At 40.5% G+C, this 21,504-nt stretch overlaps 1 protein-coding gene across 1 annotated transcript in view; it reads right to left on the bottom strand.

The window, feature by feature from the left end:
- Nucleotides 1-1,907: 1,907 nt before the first annotated feature.
- Nucleotides 1,908-21,504, bottom strand: part of HTR4 (5-hydroxytryptamine receptor 4) — an 85,385-nt gene continuing 65,788 nt past the window's right edge. The window contains exons 5-7 of the mRNA XM_072631025.1: nucleotides 15,033-15,186; nucleotides 10,890-11,461; nucleotides 1,908-3,897 (exon numbers count right to left, since the gene is read on the bottom strand). Of these exons, the coding sequence (XP_072487126.1) occupies nucleotides 3,786-3,897; nucleotides 10,890-11,461; nucleotides 15,033-15,186 (838 nt within the window). The 3' untranslated portion in view covers nucleotides 1,908-3,785. The remainder of the gene's footprint in view (nucleotides 3,898-10,889; nucleotides 11,462-15,032; nucleotides 15,187-21,504) is intronic.

The following is a 21,504-nucleotide window of genomic DNA, read 5'->3' as shown; positions in this document are numbered from 1 at the left end:
CCTGTGGGCTTTTCTCAGTCCTCATTCATTCTGACCTCTGCAGCCCATCCCCTCCTCCTAGACTCCCTTGGTTTTCATGGTGTTTGGTTCCTTTCTGGACTGTCTGAATGCTTCTTCTCCTTTCTAGGATCATCATCCTTGTTCCACCTCCCCCTTTACACGAGTGTTCTCTCTCTCTCTCTCAATACAGATATATACGTAGAACATATATAACTATAGTTATATCTGTCTATATGTGTGTGTATGAATATGCATGTACACATACACATATACACACACACACTCTCTTTCTTGGTAGTCCCATCAGCTTGCACAGGTTCAATGATCCTTTCTATACATATGACTTAAGGACATATATATCCTGACCCAATCTTTCCCTTAAACTCCAATACTACATAACCAACTGCCTACTGAACATCTCCAGCTGGATATCCCAGAGACATCTTAACCTCAGTGTGTCCGAAGCAGAAGGCATTATATTTTCCTCTCTTCCTTATCTCTCTTCCTAACTTATCTTTTTCAGATAAGGATGCCATCATACTTCTACAGAGCTCATTATCTTTTCCCCCCAAACTTATCTTTCATTTTAATTTCTCTTTTTCTGTTGAGGACATCGCCCATCTTCCAATCAGGTCCATAACCTCAGAGTCATTTCTGACTCTTTCCCCCTTCTCTCCCCCACATCCAATCAGTTGCCAAGATTTGTCAATTCTAACTCCATAATATGTCTCTCATCCATCCCCTTCTCACATGATCAACCCCTTAGGTCAGGCCCTTCTCTTAAGGGAGAGCCCTTAGACTATTCTGGTAGCTTTCCATTTGGTTTCCTAACTCATTTTTTCTTTCTCCAACACATTCTCAACAAGACTACCACACTGATAATCTTAAAGCATTGATCTGACCATGTCACTTTCTTGCTTCTAGAATAAAATACCAAGTCTCCTTTGCCTTTAAAGCCATATGGCACCAGGCTACCGTCCTCACAATACTATATATTATTCTCTTTCATGGATACCACACTAGACTGTTTGCTGTTCCCATATATGATATTCATCTTCTGTGTCCATGGCTTTTCACAGGCTAAGCATCATGCCTGAAATGGATCTTTTCTTTGGCTCCACCTCATAAAATTCTTAGATTCCTTCAAAGCTCAGCTCATGTACCATTCCCTACAAGTGCCCAATACCTTACCACAGAGAGTCAGTCAGGTGGCTCAGTGTATAGACAGCTGGACCTGCCATCAGTAAGACCTGAATTCAATTACTTTCTAGCTGTGTGATTTGAGGCAAGTCCCTTAGCCTCTCTAGGCCTCAGTTTTCTCATTTGTAAAATGAGGCTCATAGGAGCACCTACCTCTCCGGGCTGTTGTAATGATCAAATGAAATGATATTTGTTAAGTGCTTTGCAAACCTTACAGCACTATATATATGCTCCTTATTACTATTCACCTAGAAATTACTGTGTGTGTGTGTGTGTGTGTGTGTGTGTGTGCGCATCAGCCAGACCTATGATTTTAGTGTTATAGAGAAAGTGAGAAAACTCCTTCTACTAATGAAATTAGGACCTTCTCTGTACCTCAGAATCTTATAGATTTGTCTACAGACCAAGATGTAAAGGGACTTCTCCTGGGTCATAGCCAGTATTCAGCAAAGAAAGGACTTGAATCCAGGATTCCCTTACTCTGAGGCCAGCTCTCCATCTACCACCACATGTAGCCTCACATACACGCACACACACGCACACGCACACACGCACACACACACAATCTATGGATATATAGACATATACATATCTATGTATATGTATATATGCATACTTTTATATATACATGAACATGTGTATGTATACATATGTATGTATATATGTATTTAGTTTTCTGTGAAAACCTTTTTTTCTCCTCAGTTGAATGTAAGCTTGTTGAAGTCAAGGAGTATTTTATTTTTGTCAGGGTCTGTCATATAGTAGGAGTATAATGAATACTTTTTTGAATTTAATTAAATTTTTTTCAGAGGGAACAGTTTATCATCTCTGAAAAAAAGCTCATTCTTCTCCTGAACAATTCCTGTTCTCTGGAAGGTTTTCTTTACATTAAGCCAAAATCAGCCCTTTTAGCAGCTTAAACAATTGTCCCCTAGTTTTACCCTCTAGGGCTAAACAGAACAAATCGAATACACCTTTCACATGACCATCCTTCAGATGGAGGAAAGAGCTCTGGACTTGAGGCCAATGACTTGGATTCAAATCCTGCTCTGATACTTAGTAGCTGAGTGACATTGGGACAAGAGCCTTGACCTTCCAAGTCTCATTTCACTTAACTGAAGGTGGTGGGGAAAGGAGGGAGAGAAGAGAGGAAAGGAGAGGAGAAGAGAGGGTTCAGATTAAATGATCTTTGTGAACCCTTCTAGTTTCAGTATTTGGGAAATCTGAAGACCTTCCCCCCTTACATCTTCTCTTTTCCAGGAAAGAGATTTCTGGTCCTTCACCTGCTCCTCATTTGGCCTGGTTTCCATTCTTCTCCCCATCTTGGTCGTCACTAGCAATGCTTTGGCCTGTCAGTGCCCTTCCATGCCGGCACTTCCTTCTCCCCACATATCTCCCCTTCTACCCCCATGCCCAGTTCTATCTTCACAACCAAACATAATATTAGTAACAGAAGAAGGGAGCAGTGGAAAGAGTCTCACCTCTAGAGTCAGAAGACTACCTGTGACACTTCCTACCTGCATGACCTTAGAGGAAGTGCCTGGGCCTCAGTTTCCTCCTCTGTAAAATGAGGAGGTTGGTTTAGATAGCTTCTGAGGATCCTTCCATCTCTAGGCTTATGATCCTGTGAAAGGCAGCCACCATATATATCTATGCATTTGACACACTCTTTCTATCACTGGTCAGAAAGAGAAATCACATCCAGAACACTAGACATATTTTAAGATCAAAGACCAGAAAAGTCACAGACTTCCCACCTCAAAGGCTCAGACCAAGGAGACCTGAGACATATCAGTTCCCTATCCATAGCAAGAGTGGGGGAGAAGAGAAAAACTCTCTCCTAGTTGTTTTATTTTGCTTTTGTAGGGCTACAGGAGAGAAACATATTAAAAAACAATCACAACTAGAGAAGAAAACAACAACAAAGAACAACAAAACCCCCCAAAACTACATCTTTAAAAAGCCAGAAAACACTAATGCAGAAGACCTAAGAGAGACAACAGGTCCATTTGCACAAACACCACAGAAAATCACGGAGCCAAAAATCATGCATAACATTCGGATGGTCTCTCATGTGCTCCTGGGCATGGCCTTTGGACCAAAGCTTCTGTGGCAGCTGTGGCTGCTCCTGTTCACAGTTCTATTTAGAACTGCTTCTCAGAATGTTCCTCAGGGAGATGGAGCAAGCCTATGTCTTTCTTGGGAGAAGTAAGCAGCCTCTGAAGATGAACAGAGCCCCAAATCGTCCTCTGAAGGAGGAACCAGTGCATGCTGTTCTCATGAAGTGGAATCTGATCAGATCTTCCTCTGAAAAAGGAATCCACAATCCGAATTGTCCTTTGGTTTTGCTGGCCTCACAACACAAACAACTAAGGCCTCAAAGGATGGCTAGTCAGCAGGTGCTTTTTGCCACAGGATGCAAAGAAGGAGCACAACCCTTTCTTGGTATCTACAGACCACAGGGAATTTAGACTCCTTTCTGATATCCTGGGCTGTCTCTTCATTCATGCCACATCGCCTCTTCAGTAGGCAAGTGTCCAACCCCCAGGATTCCCTCAAAAGTTCTGGGGGCTCCTGCTTCTTGGTCATCGACTGTGCCTCTCAGAACAGCGGGGAACCTTGATTGACTCTGGGGGATGGCTGGCTGCCAGATGCATTGTTTCATTAGAGCGATGATGTTCTCTCTCTCTCTCTTCCCTTAAAAAACGTCAAAAACAATTTTTAAGGAAAGTAAAGGGCTCTCTCTCTCTACCAGAAAAAGAAAAGCTATTACAAGCATAATAATCGTCCCATCCCGTTTGTATAATAATGAAAGCCTCATGATGATTATGTAAGCATTCCTAGTTCTAATAGCTCTCATTTTCATAGTCCTTTAAAGTAGCTAGTACAAGCATTATCTCCTGTTTTTCAAAGGAATAAACTAAGGTCCAAAGATTCTTGACCTAGGTCACATAGCATTTTACAATTAGTTAACCAAGGGTTTCCATAGCTCATTGGAAACCTGGCAATGTTGTACAGGAGGTAGTATGGCTATTATCATCTCTTCTTTGCTAAATGAGAACACTCCAGGAGGAGCGGTGACTATCTGAAGGTCACACAATGCTACTACCAAAGCAGTGGGGTCATGACTCAAACCAGGTCTTTTGACAGCTGATCCAGTATTCTTTGCATGTACTCACATTGAACCTGATTAGGAATGAATACCCACCTCTGGGGCTTTTTGAAAAGTTGTGTGACTTTTCCATACAGAACAGAGAATGGTATCCACTTCCTAGAATCATAGAATCTTAGAGTTGGAAAAGACCTTAGAACATAGAACATAGATATTAGAGCTGGAAGCGACCTTAGAGGTCAATCTGGTCCAATTTTCTAAAGTAGACTATTCATAGATCTCTCCCATTAATGGTTTACTCTTACTAACTCATTCTTGTTGTGGATCCTAACTCTACCCCACTCAGGGGTAGTACCCTCACCTCTTTGGTTATGTCTCTCTCCTCTTCCCATAAGCCCCTGACCCTCAAGCCTGAACTTGGAAAAAAAAGCCAGAGATCCAAATGCATCATCCAGCATTCCCATGCCCCTCCCTGGGGGCACCTGCTTATAATTAATGAATGAGTGAGAGGGAGTGGTGGTATGAATTGATAATTCTTCCCAAAGCTATTCTGTCTAGTCTATCATTACTTGGATCTCACATCCTTAGATTTCTAATTTGATCAGAAAGGCCTGGAGCTCACATGTTAGGACATGCCAATATCCTAGTGACTATTAAAGGGATTTTGAAGGTTGAATCCATGTAAAAAAATAGCTAACCCAGTATCTTACAATCTTCAAACTGGATGGGAGTCATAGAATCTTATACCTCAAAGGATAGCTAGACCAGTGGTGTCAAACTCAAATAAAAGTAGGGAATCACTAATCCATACATAAGGGTCCCTACAGCTTGCATATTAACTTAGTTTTAAAATAGAATGTTATCTATATTTTATTGTATTTTTATTTTGTCAAATATTTCCCAATGATATTTTAATCTAGTTAGGCAGTATGAGGGAGTGGCTTTTGATAACCCACACCTGAACAGGAAACCTCTTTAAAACATTCCCAACAAATAGTCGTCCAGCCTCTACAGGAAAATCTTTGATGGTGGGAACCCTGCCACCTCTTGAGACAGCCCAGTTCACTTTTGAACAGTTCTTTTGGATATGGCACTATATGCTTACAAAATACCTTATCTATATTATCTCATGAGGTCTTGGCATCACCCCCATGAGGTAGGTACTACAGGAATTACATTTCCAGTCTTTCAAATAAAGAAACTGACACAAAGTAAAAGAGTGACTTTGGTATTTTTGACCTCTGATTTTATCAATATAGGGAGCTCCCAGATGAAGGAACTCTCTCTACCAATGCAGGTATCACCTTTTGTACAACTTACATTCTTCAAGAGTTGCCAAGAGATAGAGATGTCAGACACATGGTGGGCAACATGAAGCCTGAACCAGATTAAAATGTAATTGGTAAATATTTGATAAAATAAATAAAAATACAATAAGACATAGATAATATGAACATGTGGTTTTCCAAGTAAACACATAGTCAGCAGGATCCATTTTGATTTGAGTTTGAGCCCACTAGAGCATTGACAAACTGATTTCACAATTGCTTGTCCAGTATGTGTCAGAGTAAGGAATTGAAGCCCAGGTTTTCCTTGTTCTAAGACCCACTGGGGAGTAGATTCAAATGCTATGTCTGAAAGTGAAAACAAGCGAGAACTACCATGTAATACTGGAGATTGGCTATCTGCTAGAGAGATCATGGGACACAGAATCCTGGTAAAGACCTGGGGACCTTTTAAACTTCAGCAACTACATTGCCTCCCTATAAAGGAAGAATCGATTATGAACAAAGAGTGTCAAGGAACAAAGAATGACTAGGTCATCTTTGTCTTTGCATCCCCAGTGCCCTGGCACATGGAAAATGCTTTATAAATACTTGTTCAATGAATAAAATGAACGAATTATTTAATAAATCCTTGTTGTATTGGACTGGTATATAAATATAATTGAATTTATATGTAATATATAATAAATATATGTATAATATAAATATAATAAATGTAAAATTGGCTTCACGCTCATACACTGTAGCATGTGCGTCATGAGGGAACATGGCGGATCAGGAATAATGAACAAGAAAAGTTGAGGAAGAGTGATTGATTATTCAATTCTGAGTCCGCCCTGCCCCAGACAGAAGGTCCTCTGACCAGCCAATCTGAGAGATGGGGGCATCAAGCTGTCTTCACTTAATGACACTCCTAGAATTCTAGACTCTTTGAACTAGATGGGACCTCAAAGGTCTTCTAACCCAATGTGTACATGAACAGGAGCCCCTTCTATATCATAATAATTCACATTTCCATGACATTTTAAGTTTTACAAGGCATTTTCCTTACAACAACCCCATAAGATAAGAAATGTCAATGTTATTATGCCCATTTTATAGATGAGTATACTGAGACTCAGGTAAGCAAAGTCATTTGTTCAGGGTCACACAACTAGCAAGTGTTGGAGACAGGACTGAAACTCAGGTCTTCTCACTCCTAGGCCAGCGCTCTTTACATTACACCAAATTGCCTTTCCTTATGTTACACTCCCTACAAGTGGTCATCCAGCCTTTCCTTCGAGATGCTCAGTGATAGGAAAATGACTTCCTTATCGAAGTTGCCCACTCCACTTTTGGATAGCTCAGACTGATTATTTGGAAGAGTTTTGGCAATCAAGTTGAAATCTGCTTCCTACTCACTTCTCCCATTTGCTCCTGGTTCTTCACTCTCTGAGATCCAATAGAACAAATCTAATTTCTCTTGCCCATGAGAGCTCCTTGGATAACTGTGGTTGTTGCCATATTGCCTTCCAAGCCTTTTCCTCTCCAACTCGATTCCTATCACTTCCGATCCTATTTGTCCTAACAAGCCCCAGTTTGCCAAGGTGTCTCCTGGAATGTGATACCCAGAATTGGGCATAACGCTCTAGATATGGATATCACCCCTTGGGATCATTGTTCCTCACTAGTCCTTTGGCACTTTCCTACATTCTTATGGTTTCAGTTGTTTATAACTCACTGCTCCATACCTCCATAATAATGAGAATAGTTCACATTTAAATAGTACATTAAGGTTTGAAATGTTTCATATATATATATATATATACATACCTATACGTGTGTATATGTAAATATAAATTATATGCATGTAAAATCTCATTTGATTCTTATAACATGCCTTGCAGTAGCTGCTATTTTATTCTCATTTTATAAATGAGGAAACTGGGACTAAGAGAACTTAAGTCACTTGTCCAGGGCCATTCAATAAATAAGTTTTGGAGGCATGACTTGAACTTAGGTCTTTTTGTGCAACTTACATTCTTAGAGAGTTGCTGAGAGGCAGAAGTGCCAAACATAGGGTAGACCGCATGAATCCTGATGAGATGAAAATGTAGTTGGTAATTGGTTTGATAATATAAATTGATAATATAAATATACAATAAGACATAGGTGATATGAATGTATGGTTTTCTAAGTCAACATGTAGTCAGCAGGCATCCATTTTGATTTGAGTTTGACCCCCACTGGCCCAGAGTACTGACAAATTAATTTAACAATTGTTTGTGCAATAAGTTGCACAAAAAAGTGAGGGTGTTCTAAGCAATATGCCAAACTGCCCTGGTATCTAGTCAAAGGAACAGGTAGGTGATGAAAGGAGCAGATTGGTGGCATAGTGGATTGAGCATCAGGCTTGGAGTCAGGGAGACCAAGTACAAATCTAGCCTCAGACACCTATTATTAGCTGTGCGACCTTGGAGAAGTCACTTAACTTCCTCAGTTTCCTCATCTGTAAAAATAAGCTGGAGGAGGAAATGGCAAATCACTCTATTATCTTTGCCAAAAAGGGTTGTGAAGAGCTGGATATGACTGAAAATAAATAAACAAAAAATCTAGCCACTCTAACCCCCTACTTCCACCTGTCTACAAAATATCTCCACTTGGGATATTTTGCCATCACCTCTAATTCAATATGTCCTAAAAATTAACTCAACATTTTTTCACTCAAATCAACTTCTACATTTCCTTTGAAAGGCCTTGAGGATTCACCCCTTCTAATCTTGCAAGCAACCACCACACTAAGCCAGGTCCTCACCTCCTCCTGTCTAGACAACTGCAAAAGTCTCTGGTCTAGGGGTTCCTAACTTTTTAGGTGGCATGGGTCTCTTGGGCAGTCTGGCAGAAGTAAGCCTTCTCAGGATAATGTTTAACTGCATGAAGTAAAATACATTAGATCACAAAAGAAATAATTTCTGTTAAAATACAGTTATTACTTTTTTAACTAAAAGATCATAGACTCCGGGTTAAAAACTCCTTCTCTAATCATCTCCCTGCCTCCAGTCTCTCCCCCTCTCAAATACATCCTGCATATGGCTTTTCTGGACCAATCGTCCTTTCATACTTTCCCATCACACCTCTGCACAAGAACACATAATGGTCCCTTGTATCAGTTATTATGTCATGCATTCACTCCTCTATCTGTCCCTTCATAATCTACTCCTGCCTAAGTTCTCATAGCTTAGTGCTCAGGGCTCCCCAGTGTGAATTCTTTGTTCCAGTTCATGTGATTTCCTTAATGCACCTGCCTCCTGCCTCCCCTTGCTGTTACTGCTTTTTTCACAGCATCAGTTCATGTTGCTGTTGGCTGGCTGGGATGTGGTCCCTCATCACAGAGCTGGATGACTTCCTGCCCAGAATGCTGTTGAGAGGATTCCTATTCAGGTACTGGCTGCATCGGATGCCCTCTGAGGGCCTGCCAGCTCTGACTTGACGATTCTGTAATTCTTGGGCTAACCTCATCCTGCCTTCTCTGAGAAAATTCCAGTGTGCTGTGATTTCTTTCCTTTCTCAATTCCTTTGGCACCTATAATGTATACCCTAGAATCACGTATTTATTTCAATAGTGTAGGTTCCTAACTACACTACATGGTTCTTCAGGGCTGGGGTTGAGCCTTGGGCTTCTCTTGTGTCCATCTCCCTCCTGCTTCCTCCCTCCCCTCACCTTAGTGGTTACCTTAAATTTAGGTATATAATAGGTGAAAAGTAATTGCATCACAGAAGCTTCAAATTTAAAACAGAAAGGGACCCAAGAGGCCATCTAGTCTGACATCCTCCATCTTACAGAGAAAGAATCTAAGGTGGAAAGGGGCTACATGACTGTCCTGAAATCACACAAGGTGGGCCAGTATTAGACTCCAAGTCCAACAGTTCCAGATCTAAGGTACTGTTCTATGTAGCCTCACTTCTTTTGTCTTGCTTGATTCTTGCTTGATTGGGTTTTCCTAGAACCAATCTTAGTTAGAATCAGAGAGGGATAGCCCATTAGTTCAGAAAAAATCTTTCTTAAAACAAAGAACATAGAATATTAGACCTAGGAAAGGACTTTGAGATCATTTACTCCAATCCCTTCATTTTATGATGGGGAAGTCAAGTCCCTAAGAAAGCTACTCCTGTTTGCAATTTGTCCCAGAACTAGAACAAGAATTCAAGTCTTCTGACTTCCAGTTCAATCAAAGGAGAAAGGCATGATTCATGAAATCATTCTTGAAACCTGCCGGATGAAGGCTAAGGCCTAGAAAAAATGTTTTACAAAACACTGGGAGATACCACTAAGCTCATTCTTAGGAAACACTAGTCATTTGTAAAATCACAGATTCTTGAGGGGATACTTAAGAACCAGCAAGCCCAATCCTCCCTATCATACACATGGGAAAACCAAGGTCCAGATGGAAAGTAACTTATCCAGCTAGTTAATGATAGAACTGAGATTCAAGCTCAGCTCCCCTGACTCCTAGAGACAGTGTCTGTCTTCTCCTCTCTCCTCTATTTTTCTCTTCTCACCCTTGAGACCACCTTTTGGGACTGGGTTGCTAGACAAAGGTGATGAGAAACAGGTATCAGAAAAACATGACCCAGACACATTTAGTTGGGAAGAGGTCAGTCAGTCAAAATGGTACCAATGTAGATGTTCTCTGCAATAGTTTACAGGTTCATAGTCATTTTGTTGGGATTTGATGGATTTGCATTGAAAAGATGTGCCCCTTCTGTCTATGGGAAGGAAGAGAGATACATTCAACTTCCTACCACAATTCCACCCAGCAACCCTCTAGTTGTCATTAGAAATGTTCCTTTGTGGAAAAAGTTGTGGGATGTTCCTCCTTTTCAGAGGATTCTGTGGTGTAGTGGGTAAGGTGCTAGAGTTGGAGTCAGGAAGACTGGGGTTCAAGTTCCTCTTCCTACAGTCAATAGTTGTGTGGCCTTGCACAAGTCACTTAAACTCTCCAAATCTCAATTCCCTCATCTGTAAAATAAGGAGAGGCTGGACTTGATGATCTCTTAGGTCACTTCCATACCTAAATCTATGATTCTTTGAAAACTTGCAAACTGAAAGGGACATGAGAGGTCATAAAGTTGAATCCCCTCACTATATATGAGAAACTGAAACCCACAGAAAGGAAGTGATTTACCCAAGGCCACACAGGTAATAAATAAAGAGCCAAGATTCAAACCTAGATGTTTTTACTCCAAAATCCTATGACTTCTCTACTTCATCATGCTGCTTTCCTGAGTATGTGGTCCTCCCCGTCACTCACCTTAGTACATGCGTGGACCCATTTACAGTTGTGGTAGAACAGGGGACCGTCTGACCCAGGATAGAAGGTCTCCGATAACGTTCCTCATCACAGCACAGAATGATAAGGAAAGCTCGACGAAATGCCTTATTCAGGAAAGCATAGAGAAAAGGGTTGAGGCCTGAGTTAATGTAGCCGAGCCAGAGGAAGGTGGTCCAAAGCTGGGCAGGGACGCTATAGCCCACAAACGGGTCAATGATGTTGGTGACAAAGAATGGGGCCCAGCAGAGGCAGAAGCAGCCCATAATGATGCACAGGGTCTTGGCAGCCTTGGTCTCTGTCTTCATGCGATGATGAGTGCTGTGTTGATCAGGGGGTTCTCGACGACCCTCTGCAGGAGTTCCGGCCCTCTGCAGGAGCCGGATCTGGCGGGCATGCTCCTTGGCGGTGATGTAGATGCGGTAGTAGGCCAAGACCATTAGAATAAAAGGGATATAGAAGGCCACCACAGAGCATGTGATAGCATAGGGCTTGTTGACCATGAAGATACAGTAGGTAGAGTTTGAGTCCTGGTCAAACTGTCTCTTCTCTATCTGGAAGAAGGGAATAGAAAAGAAGGGTTTATCATTATTCCTTTGGGAAGAAAATAACACATGGTGCTTGGGTATTTGATTGTCGATTCAATCTGGTGAATAGTAACATTGGACTCAGAGTCAGAAAGAAGACTTTATTCAGCTCCTGCTCTGACACTTCTCAGCTACTTGAGCCAGGCAAGGAATTTCATCTCCCTGGCTCTCAGTTTCCTCATCTATACAATGAGTAGGTTGGACTAGAGGATAGCTAAGGTCCTTTACACCTCTAAATGCTATGATCTTATGATTTCTACTCTTTGGTATAAAGTTGGAAGAGGCAGGAGTCTTAGGAGTCTCAGGAGTCTCAGGAGACTTCATGGAGACTCAGGCTCATATTCCTCATCATTCAGGTCATAACACTGAAGACAATTTTCAAGATGTCACCGAAAGAGCCCAGGACTAAGATCTAAGAGACCCAAGCCCTCTTTTTCAGCTTGACCATTGTCTCCCTGTAACCTTCAGCAATTGAGTTCTCTAAATCTCAGTTTTCCAGCACATAAAATGGAAATAACAAAGTATTAACATTCTTACTTCAAAAGCAGCTGGTGGCACAGTGGCTAGATTCCTGGGTCTGGAATTAGGAAGATCTTAGTTCAAATCCAGCCTCAGATACTCACTAGCTGTGTGATCCTGGGCAAGTCACTTAAACTCTGTTTGCCTCAGTTTCCTCAACTGTAAAATGTGGGTAATAATAGCACCCCATAGAATTGTTGGGAGGATCAAACAAGATAATATTTGTAAAAGCCCTTAAAACAGTGCCTGGCACATGATTGACAGGTAAATGTTTGTTCCCTCTCCTCAAAGGATTGTGAAGATCAGATGAGAAAATGGATATAAAGTGTTAGTTAACCATAAGATATTTTATAAATGTGAGCTGTTATTGCCAATATTATTACTGTCATCTGTCCACAAATTTTCCTTTAAGGCCTCAATCTGGCATGGTGGCTACCCTAGGTTCTTGAAGACCAGGTCAGTGAATGCCCTGCTATAGATAGACTTTGAACACAGGCCTGGAAAAGAGTTAGATGATGGTCATTTGAAAACCAATTAGAGTATAGAAAGACTTACTAATAGAAAGTTGGCCACTACTGACAAAATACTTTTGGCCATAATTATTAAAAAATACGTAAGGTAGAAAGGACTGTAATGTGGGTTTCTAGGAGTACTCATACTATTGAAATCACAACTCCTTGGAAGTATTAAAGTATTAATATTTTCTTCAAAATTGTGCAATGAGGTCATTTCACAGAAAACTGGTTCCCAATGGCTACTAAGCACCTATGCGATAGGTTAAATGCAGTACTTGGGGAGTCATTTTCTCTCTTTTCATTTTAGCCTCTGGATAGGAAAGAATCGGGATGCAAATAGATTGTGACAGGTTAAAATGAGTCAAATTCATTAAGATAAGATTTAATATAGATGAATATGAAACCATACCTCTAGGTTTAAAAAAAAATAACCATTCACTACTAGGACAGGGCTGGGGACAATATGGGTAGACACTAGTTCCTATGAAAAGGACCTGAAAGACTTTGTAGCCTACAAGTTAAAAAAAATGAGTCACTAGCACGATATGGCAGCTGTGGATGTTAGTGCCTAAGACAGGCTTCATTGAGTTGATGTCCAGAATGCAAGACGTGATAGTCAGTGGTGTGATATGGCCGACCACAGCTGGAGACCTGAGTCTCACTTCTGGATAGCACATTTTATGAAGGACAATAATAAATTGGAGCTCACCCAGAGGAAGGAAACACAAGACAACTCAGTCATATGTGCATCAGCTGATAGAATCAAGGGTATTTAGAGAAGGGAATGTGTTAGTGGCATTTCATCACCATCTTTCAGTATATGAATGGGTGTCATATAGAAGAGAGATTGGACTCATTCTATTTGGCCTCAGAGGGGAAAACTAGGAGAAAAGGGTAGAAATGAGCCAGAAACAGATTTTAACTTTATATAAAGTAAATGTTATCAGATAATTCCAATGGTGAAGCAGACTGCTTCCACAATTAGTAAATTCTGTCACTGGGAGGTTTAGAGTGGAGACTGGATGACCTCTTTTCAGATTTGTCACTGAGGGTTCTTGTAAGATGATAGGTTGGGCTCAACATCCTCTGAAGTCTCTTCTAATTCTGAATCTCTGCAATCTATTTTAAGGTTTTTTGGAGTACATTCCCTCTTAGATGCATCCAGAGGTGAGAGTTTGGATATGTAAGGATTAGAAACTGAGCATCATTTTGTGGGCTACAGGTGGTGGGTCTATTTTTATTACTTTGCCTTTCTTCATTATCTCCAGTACTTTACTTAGTGCCTAGAACAGAGTAGGCACTAAATAAATGCTTTTTGACTTGACTTGAAAAGTTTTTCTTGGAAAGGCCTCAAGGAGTTTTGTGTTTGACTTGGAAGTTACCAAACCACAAGTAATGTATGAACACTTCCCTTGTTAAGGGAGAGATTCTGTTCATGAATTCTGAACATCACAATAAGTATATCTAAAAATATGTAAAATTTAGAACTGCAGGGTCCTAGAATACAGAATACAGATTGTCAGAGCTGGAGGAGACTTTCAAATAGAGAATATCAGAGAGAAGAAAGGGATCTTACTGGTCATAGAATCTGATCCCCTTATTTTACACCCAAGGATGAGGATTGGGAGGTCACCTAGGTTGCATGGTGGATAGAGCACCAGCCCTGAAGTCAGGAGGACCTGAGTTCAAATCCGACCTCAGACACTTACTAATTATGTGACCCTGGGCAAGTCACATAATGAGAAGATGGGACTCATTGGAAAAGATCCTGATGTTGGGAAAGATTGAAGGCAAAAGGAAAATAGGATGGCAGAGGGTAAGACAGATAGACAGTATCATGAAAGCAGTGAACATGAATTTAGCCAGACTTCAAGAGATAGTGGAGGATAGAAGTGCCTAATGTGCTTATTAATTAATTAGACCTAATGGAGTCACAAAGAGTTGAACACAACTAAACAACAACAAACATGGGAATTGGGAAAGTGACTTGCTTAGAGCCACACAAAGTTAGTGACAACAATAGGACTAGAACCCCAAACTCCTGAAGCTTATGTTTTCTCCCTTATTTACCAACTACTCATGAGAACTTGGGCAAAATCATTTAACCCTTCCGGTTAAACCTCTTTTTCCTCATTTGTTAAATGAAGCAGTTCAACCAGATAGCCTCTATATTCCCTTCTAGTTCTGAACTCATGATCTCATTATTTATTCATGGCAGAAAACATGGACAGACGAGGTAAAGTAGGACAAAGATCTCTTGGGGCAAATAACACCGAATTACTGGACACATTGGCTTTATAATATTCTAAATGAACAGAACATGTGTGGGTAATGATCAGGCCCTACTCAGAAATGCTACTCAGAAATGCACATCAGACTCTCTGAATTTACATTAGCATAAACCTGAGAAAGTCTCACAGATCATTTCAGTTAATTGGCTTACAATCACAGTCTGGCACAAAGTTCATGGAACATCAAGCTGCTAGAGACTGCATAGTACTCACCAAGTCTATTATGCCAATGTTATTCCAGCGTTGCATTATGGGGAGGAAAGAAATAAACATGGGGATTACCCAACAGCCTCCGAGCATCAGGGTGATGCGTAGTGGGGTCATCTTGTTCCTATAGACCAAAGGCTGGCAGCAGATGGCATAGTACCTGGAGGGAGGGATGAAGGTGGGAGGAAGGGGATTGGCACAATGGGAGTAAAGAAAAGACAAGGAAATATAAATGAAGAGGAGGAAAAGATAAAGAAAGGGGGAAAGAGAAACAGAGAGATTATCTTAGGATAATCATAGGATTTTAGAGAAGAAAGGTATTTGGAACATAGGGCATGAGAGCTAGGAAGGACCACAGAGACCACTGAGTCTAATTCCATTATTTTATTAAAAGTGGGAACTGAGGTACATGGGATGTTTATCCAAAGGCTCATGGAATCTTAGAGCTGGAAGGGAATTCAAAGGATATTTGATTCAATCGGCACCTGAGTGGCAATTCCTTGTACAACTTCCTCTTAGGAACTGTACATCCAGTCTCTATGGGGAAACTCCCAATGGTACACACCCATTCCATTGCTGAAAAGCTCCGGATGTTTGAAAGTTCCTCCTTATCTTGAATTGAGATCTTCCCTTCTACATCTCCCCACTTCCACTGCCCTTAGTTCAGTCCTTTGAAGTCAAGTGGAAGCAATTTTATTTAATCCCTCTTCATTCAGCTGACCTTCAAGTACTGAAGGACAGTCATCCTGATTTCTATTTTCCAAGCAAAACATCCTTATTTCCTTCAACTGATACTAACAGGTTGTGGTTTCAAGTCTTCTCAGTATTCTGATCATGTTCCCTGGAAGGAGCTCCAGATTGGGATCTGAGAAAATCTAAATTCTTTAGACATCATCTAGTTCCTAGTTCTTAACCTAAGGCCTGTGAATTTGCTTTTAAAAATATTTTGATAACTATATTGCAATGTAATTGGTTTGTTTATAATTCTATGTATTTTAATTTACACATTTAAAAACATTATTCTGAGAAGTCCATAGACTTCATCAGACTGGCATAGGGGTCCAAGCACAAAAAAGACTAAGAACCCCTGATCTAGTCCAATCCACTCATTTTATATATGAAAAAACCAAGGCCCAGATAAATGACTCCCAAGGTAACATAGGTAGTAGTAACAGACTCAGGACTCAAATTCAGATCACCTGACTCCAAATCCATAGTCCATTCCACTCTACTGTACTGCCTAGCCTGGTCCTTTCTAAAATGCAGTGACCTGAGCTGAAAAGTCCTCCATGATTGAGGATACCAAGATCAATCATCTTTCTCATTCTAGAATAGACAAGGAACTTCGCCCTATGGCTCATTGCAACTATCTACCAAGACCTGTTTTCTCTAGTAGGCAAGACCTTGTTGGAGGTTCAAGTTAGTTTTCTATGGAAATTTTAGAAACAGATTCAGAGAGATATTAAATGGTCCTATTCTTGATCATCTCATGTCATGCAAAAATTCCCCCCTTTAGATGAGTCACCTCAATCTCTTTGCCACCTCCTCCTTTTTCCCTTTTCTCAAAGTATAACGAACATAACAAAGTCAACATTCTTTTGGGGAGTGGGGGAGATTTAGGAAGTAAGAGGGAGAAGCCATGTGAAAAAATAGGGTCAAACTATGAGATAACATTTCTGATGAGATAAATTAATCTTTAGAGACTGCACAGCTCAAGAGCAAGGATGATCTAGGAGGAAAAAGAACAGGGAAGGGTTGCCTGGCTCAGCTGATGTTCATTCTTCATTGACTAGGGTATAGCAAAGGATTTTTCAATCATTCAATATGAGGAAAGGCAGAGAACTGCCATTTTAGAGAGCCACAGTGTTAATTTCTGCTCTTAATAAGGACAAAGGGTTTGAGGATCAGGTCACAGGGAAGCAGGGATGCAATTAGCCTGGTTAAGAAACAGTTATTGTCCCTTAGTCAACTAGTTGGGTCATATTTTCAGTCCCAGGAAAAACCAAGTAAATGTTAAACTCCTTCTTACAGATTTCCCTCTGACCTCTGTTTAGCTCAATCTCCTATACCCTTTCCAGGCATGGCCACATTGCTGGATATGCCTGATGGAAGCTCTTGGCCAGCTAATCTCATTTGGCATTCAAAAAAACCTTCAATGACATTAATGGGTGTGCAGTGGGCAGAACAAAGGAAGTGATCATTGTCTCCACCTCTGCCTTGATCAGTCCACATCTTGAGGGTGGGTGACCTTGTAGGTTTACCCCTTTTAATAAAAACCTTGACAAACTGGCATGGGTCCAGAGGAAGGCATCTAGGCCAGAGAGGGGATTTGTAACAATGCTATGCAAAGACCTGTTCAATGATCTAGAAATTTTGTATCTGGGGGAAGAAAAGAGAGAAACTGATGATCATTGCTTTTAAGTGTATGAAAGGACAGCAGATGGCAGAGATATTGGACTTGCTTTGTTTGCCCCATGGAACATACCTAAAAGCAACTGGTGGGAGACTGAGGGAGGCAGATTTTGATGAAAGACTACAAATAATCTGCCAACCTGCCACAATCTACTGCCAAGTAATCCTTTAGATTGTAAGCTCCTAGAAGGCAGGGTCTATCCTTCTTATTTATTGTGTCCCCAGCTCTTAGCACAGTTTCTGGCATATAGGAGATGCTTAATAAATGTTTACTGGATTATAGGATTGGAAAAAAGTAGCAGACCTGGAGTGAGACTTCTAGCATTATGACTAAACTCAATGTTCTTTTTACTAAGCTGTATTACCTCTCTTCAACTATTCATTTTAAGTTAGTGCCATTATATAATACTTCAGTGCACTTAGAATCATAAAACCATAAAATATTCAGAATTGGGAAGGATCTTAAAGGATGTTCTCATCAATGATGAGAAGAATGTGATAATGACAAGAGTGACTCATGTTTATGTAGTATTTTAAGGTTTGCGAAGTGCTTCACATGTATTATCTAATTTGATCGCTGATGTATATAGCCAAATCCTTTCCTGACCAGGAACCCTTTCTACATGGTCCTTTGGAGGGGGTCATCCAGCCTCCATGGGACTTCCATTTCTAGCATCAAATGATGAGGGCAGGAGATTTATTCTCTTACTATGATGCATAGATCTTGGAAATCTATGCCACCAGAGCTAAAACAGACATTAGTACATACAGAATAAAATGTCTGAGCTGAAGGAGACCTTAGAGATCATCTAATGCAGTGCTTTGATCTTATAGGAAAAGAAGTTAAGTTCCAGAAATGGGAAGAGACTTGTCCCTTGATATGCAATGAGTAAAAAAAAAAAAAAGTTTCTTTATGGTGAGTTTGATCAGAATAGCCTCAAAGGGGTTTTAAGGAACTCAAACTCTGAAGGGATGATTTTGGCCTGAGTATATGTATAGAGGATGGGCAGGTAATGGCATTGGCAGGGAGAGATAGAGGGTGGACTAAGGTTGGTCCCATTTAGCATTCAGAGAGAAGACTGTTTCCTGTCATATTAAGGTTCTATTTTTAATTTTCTCTCATGAGAAATGGATGCTTGATGACCATCTGTCCAGGATACTTTAGAGGGAATTCATGGTTGGGTGTGGGTTGAAGTAGGTAGCCTTGGAAGACCCTGCCAGCTTAGAAATGCTGTGACTCTGCAACAAACGGACTCTACTACTCACTGCCCTTTGCCTCATGGAATCTCAGTCTCCCCATCTGCAAAATGTGGATAATAATGCCTATACTTCTTCCCTCACAGGAGCTTTGGGAGGAAAACACTGTATCAGTCATAGCATTCTGCCTCTAAATTCAGTGTTCTTTTTAGGCACAAGAACTGAGGTCCCTTCCAACTCAGAAATGCTGTAATAGTAGTGCTAGAGAAATGTCAGCTACTATTCAGCTTGTCTTGTACATCTGGTCCTAACTCCTTTCAATTTGACTTCTTAGCCATCATATTTCCAAAGAGAAATTAATCATTAGAATAGTCAGTCCTTTAGTCAGTCAACAAGCATTTAACAAGTGCCTACTCTGTTAGACACTGTGTTAAAAAAAAACACATCAAAACACTGCATAGGAAAAATGGTGTCTTTTGTTGGTATACAGCACTCACAGTGTACTTTGATCTGACCAGACACTGAGCAGTGTAACCAAGATGCTCTGGATTTAATCAAATCTGAGCAGGTAGAATGGCACAGAGGAGAAAGCATTAGCTCTAGTGAGACATCTTGGGTTCAAAACCCAACTTGACCATGGTGGAGGATCCTGCTCATCTTGAAGATCCCTTCTGTCTTTCTCTTAAGTCTGATGATCTGAGTTCTGCTACTTGCTAAATGTGATAAGCTGGGCTGGTGGGGGGGTGGGGGGGGAGGGGGCGGGGCAGGGTTTTGGCTCTGGGAGTTCTGTCTCCTAATCTGTAGTCCCAGGGTGATATCATTTGCTCTACTTCTCTCTCATATGGGTTTTGTGGGGAGAAAATGAGATTATTTCAAAGTATTTTTTAAGTGCAAACTATTACTACTATCTATTTTCCAAACATTCCCTTCCAATGTGGAAAGTAATAAAGGATGGATCTTAAAAAATCAACCTTTCAAGTACAAAAAGGGAGACATGGCCAGACAACAGCACATGTGAAAAGGCCCTAGGGTTCTTAGTTGACCACAAGGTTAATACATATCACTATTGTGATATCACAGGCTAAAAAAAAGCTAATGTTATATATGACTGTACTAATATTCTGGTCATAAGAGTTGCACTATTCCTTCAGGTTATCCTTATATGGCATGGTATTGAATCCCCTTCCATTACGGTTAACCCCTCTGGATACTGTTGAACTTGTCCACATCCCTCTTGAAATGTGTGTAGAGAACTGTATACAATACCCACTTTGGGGGTTAAGAGTAAAAGGGGAAAGGAATAAGCATCTCTATAGTACCTGCTATGCACTAGACACTGTGCTAAGTGCTTTTTAAATAAATATTATTTTATTTGATCTTTACAACAATCCTGTAAGGCAGGTCATACTATTATCCTCCTTTTGCAATGGAGGAAATTGAGGCGAACAAAGATTAAGCGACTTGTCCAGGGTCATATAGCTAGTAAGTGTCTGAGGCTGGATGTGTACTTCTGTCTCCAGGCCCTATGCTCTACCCACTTTGACACCAGCTGCCTCTGAATATCCTGTTCAAAATCATATTTAAAAAAAACAACAAAGCAAAACTCTCTTCTGACTCTGCATATCTAGAGGTAACTCTCTTCCCCTTCTGTGCCTCAGTTGCTTCCCTGTAAAAAGACAGGGGATAACAGAACTGTAATAATAGCTAATATTTATGCAGAGCTTTAAATATACACTTTTACTGCTCTCCACAATAACCCACTGAGTTAAGTGCTATTATATTCCATTTTACAGATGAAGGAGCTGAGGTTCTGAGATGCTAAGTGATTTATCAAGGGTCACACAGCTAGCAAGTGTCTGAAGCAGGGACTGAATTCAGGTCTTATAAGATCATTGATTTAGGCCTAAGAAAGCCCTTTGAGGTCAGAGTCCAACCCCTTCATTTTGTAGATGAGGAAACTGAGGCACAGAGAGGTGAAGTAACTTACCAAAAGTCACACAGTTACTAAGTGTCTGAGACAGGGCTTGAACACATGTCTTCCTGATTCCAAGTCAAGCACACTATCTTCTTTACAACCTTGCCACCTATCACTTTCCTAGACCTGAACACTTTGCTTCCCTTCATTTGGTCAAGTATTGCATTGGTGTTTTTCTCTCAACATATCAATAATGTCATCACTATGCCCACTTTTCTTTCAAATTAAATACCTCATTTCCTTCTTGGCTTTTCCTAGTCACTAATGTAGCTTTTCAACAATTTTCCTAAAATGCATTATCCAAATTAACAGTCATTTCTCTCCCAACATTAAAATGTATAAGCTCATTATAATTATTCCTTAATAGAATCATAGGTTTTAGAACTATTCCTTCTTAGGATCTTAGACATTCCTTATTGGTATAAGTAGACCTTAGAGATCTACTCCAGTCCATTTAATTTACAGGTAAGGAAACTGAGATTCAGAGAGGGAGGAATCACTTTCTCAAGTTTACTCAATAAGTAAGTGACAGATACAGGATTAGAACAGTTCCTCAGACTTCACTCCAGTGCTCTTTCCACTATACCCGGATGCCTCCTTCTTATGTAGAGGGGTTCTAGGGGAGAGCTACAGAAACAAGACTTAAGAAAATTTAAGAATTTCACTTTGTGTACTATTACACTTAATAGTATGATAATTTTATATGTCTTTTGAAGTACAAATGATATCCCTACAAAGTATGAGTAAAGGGCTCTTTGTGAGTTTTTATGACCAAAAAAACATCGTTACCTATTGGTCAGTTCTTTGGTGATGAGCCTCTGAACTTAGATAGCTTGATGTGTGGTAGACAGAGCCATAGTGGGCACTGAGTATCAACTCCAAGCCCAGGAAGAT

The sequence above is a fragment of the Notamacropus eugenii genome, chromosome 1 (genome assembly GCF_028372415.1).
Source record: "Notamacropus eugenii isolate mMacEug1 chromosome 1, mMacEug1.pri_v2, whole genome shotgun sequence".
Taxonomy (NCBI): domain Eukaryota; kingdom Metazoa; phylum Chordata; class Mammalia; order Diprotodontia; family Macropodidae; genus Notamacropus; species Notamacropus eugenii.
The sequence above is the reverse complement of the archived record's forward strand: the minus strand, read 5'-3'. Positions and strand labels throughout refer to the sequence as shown.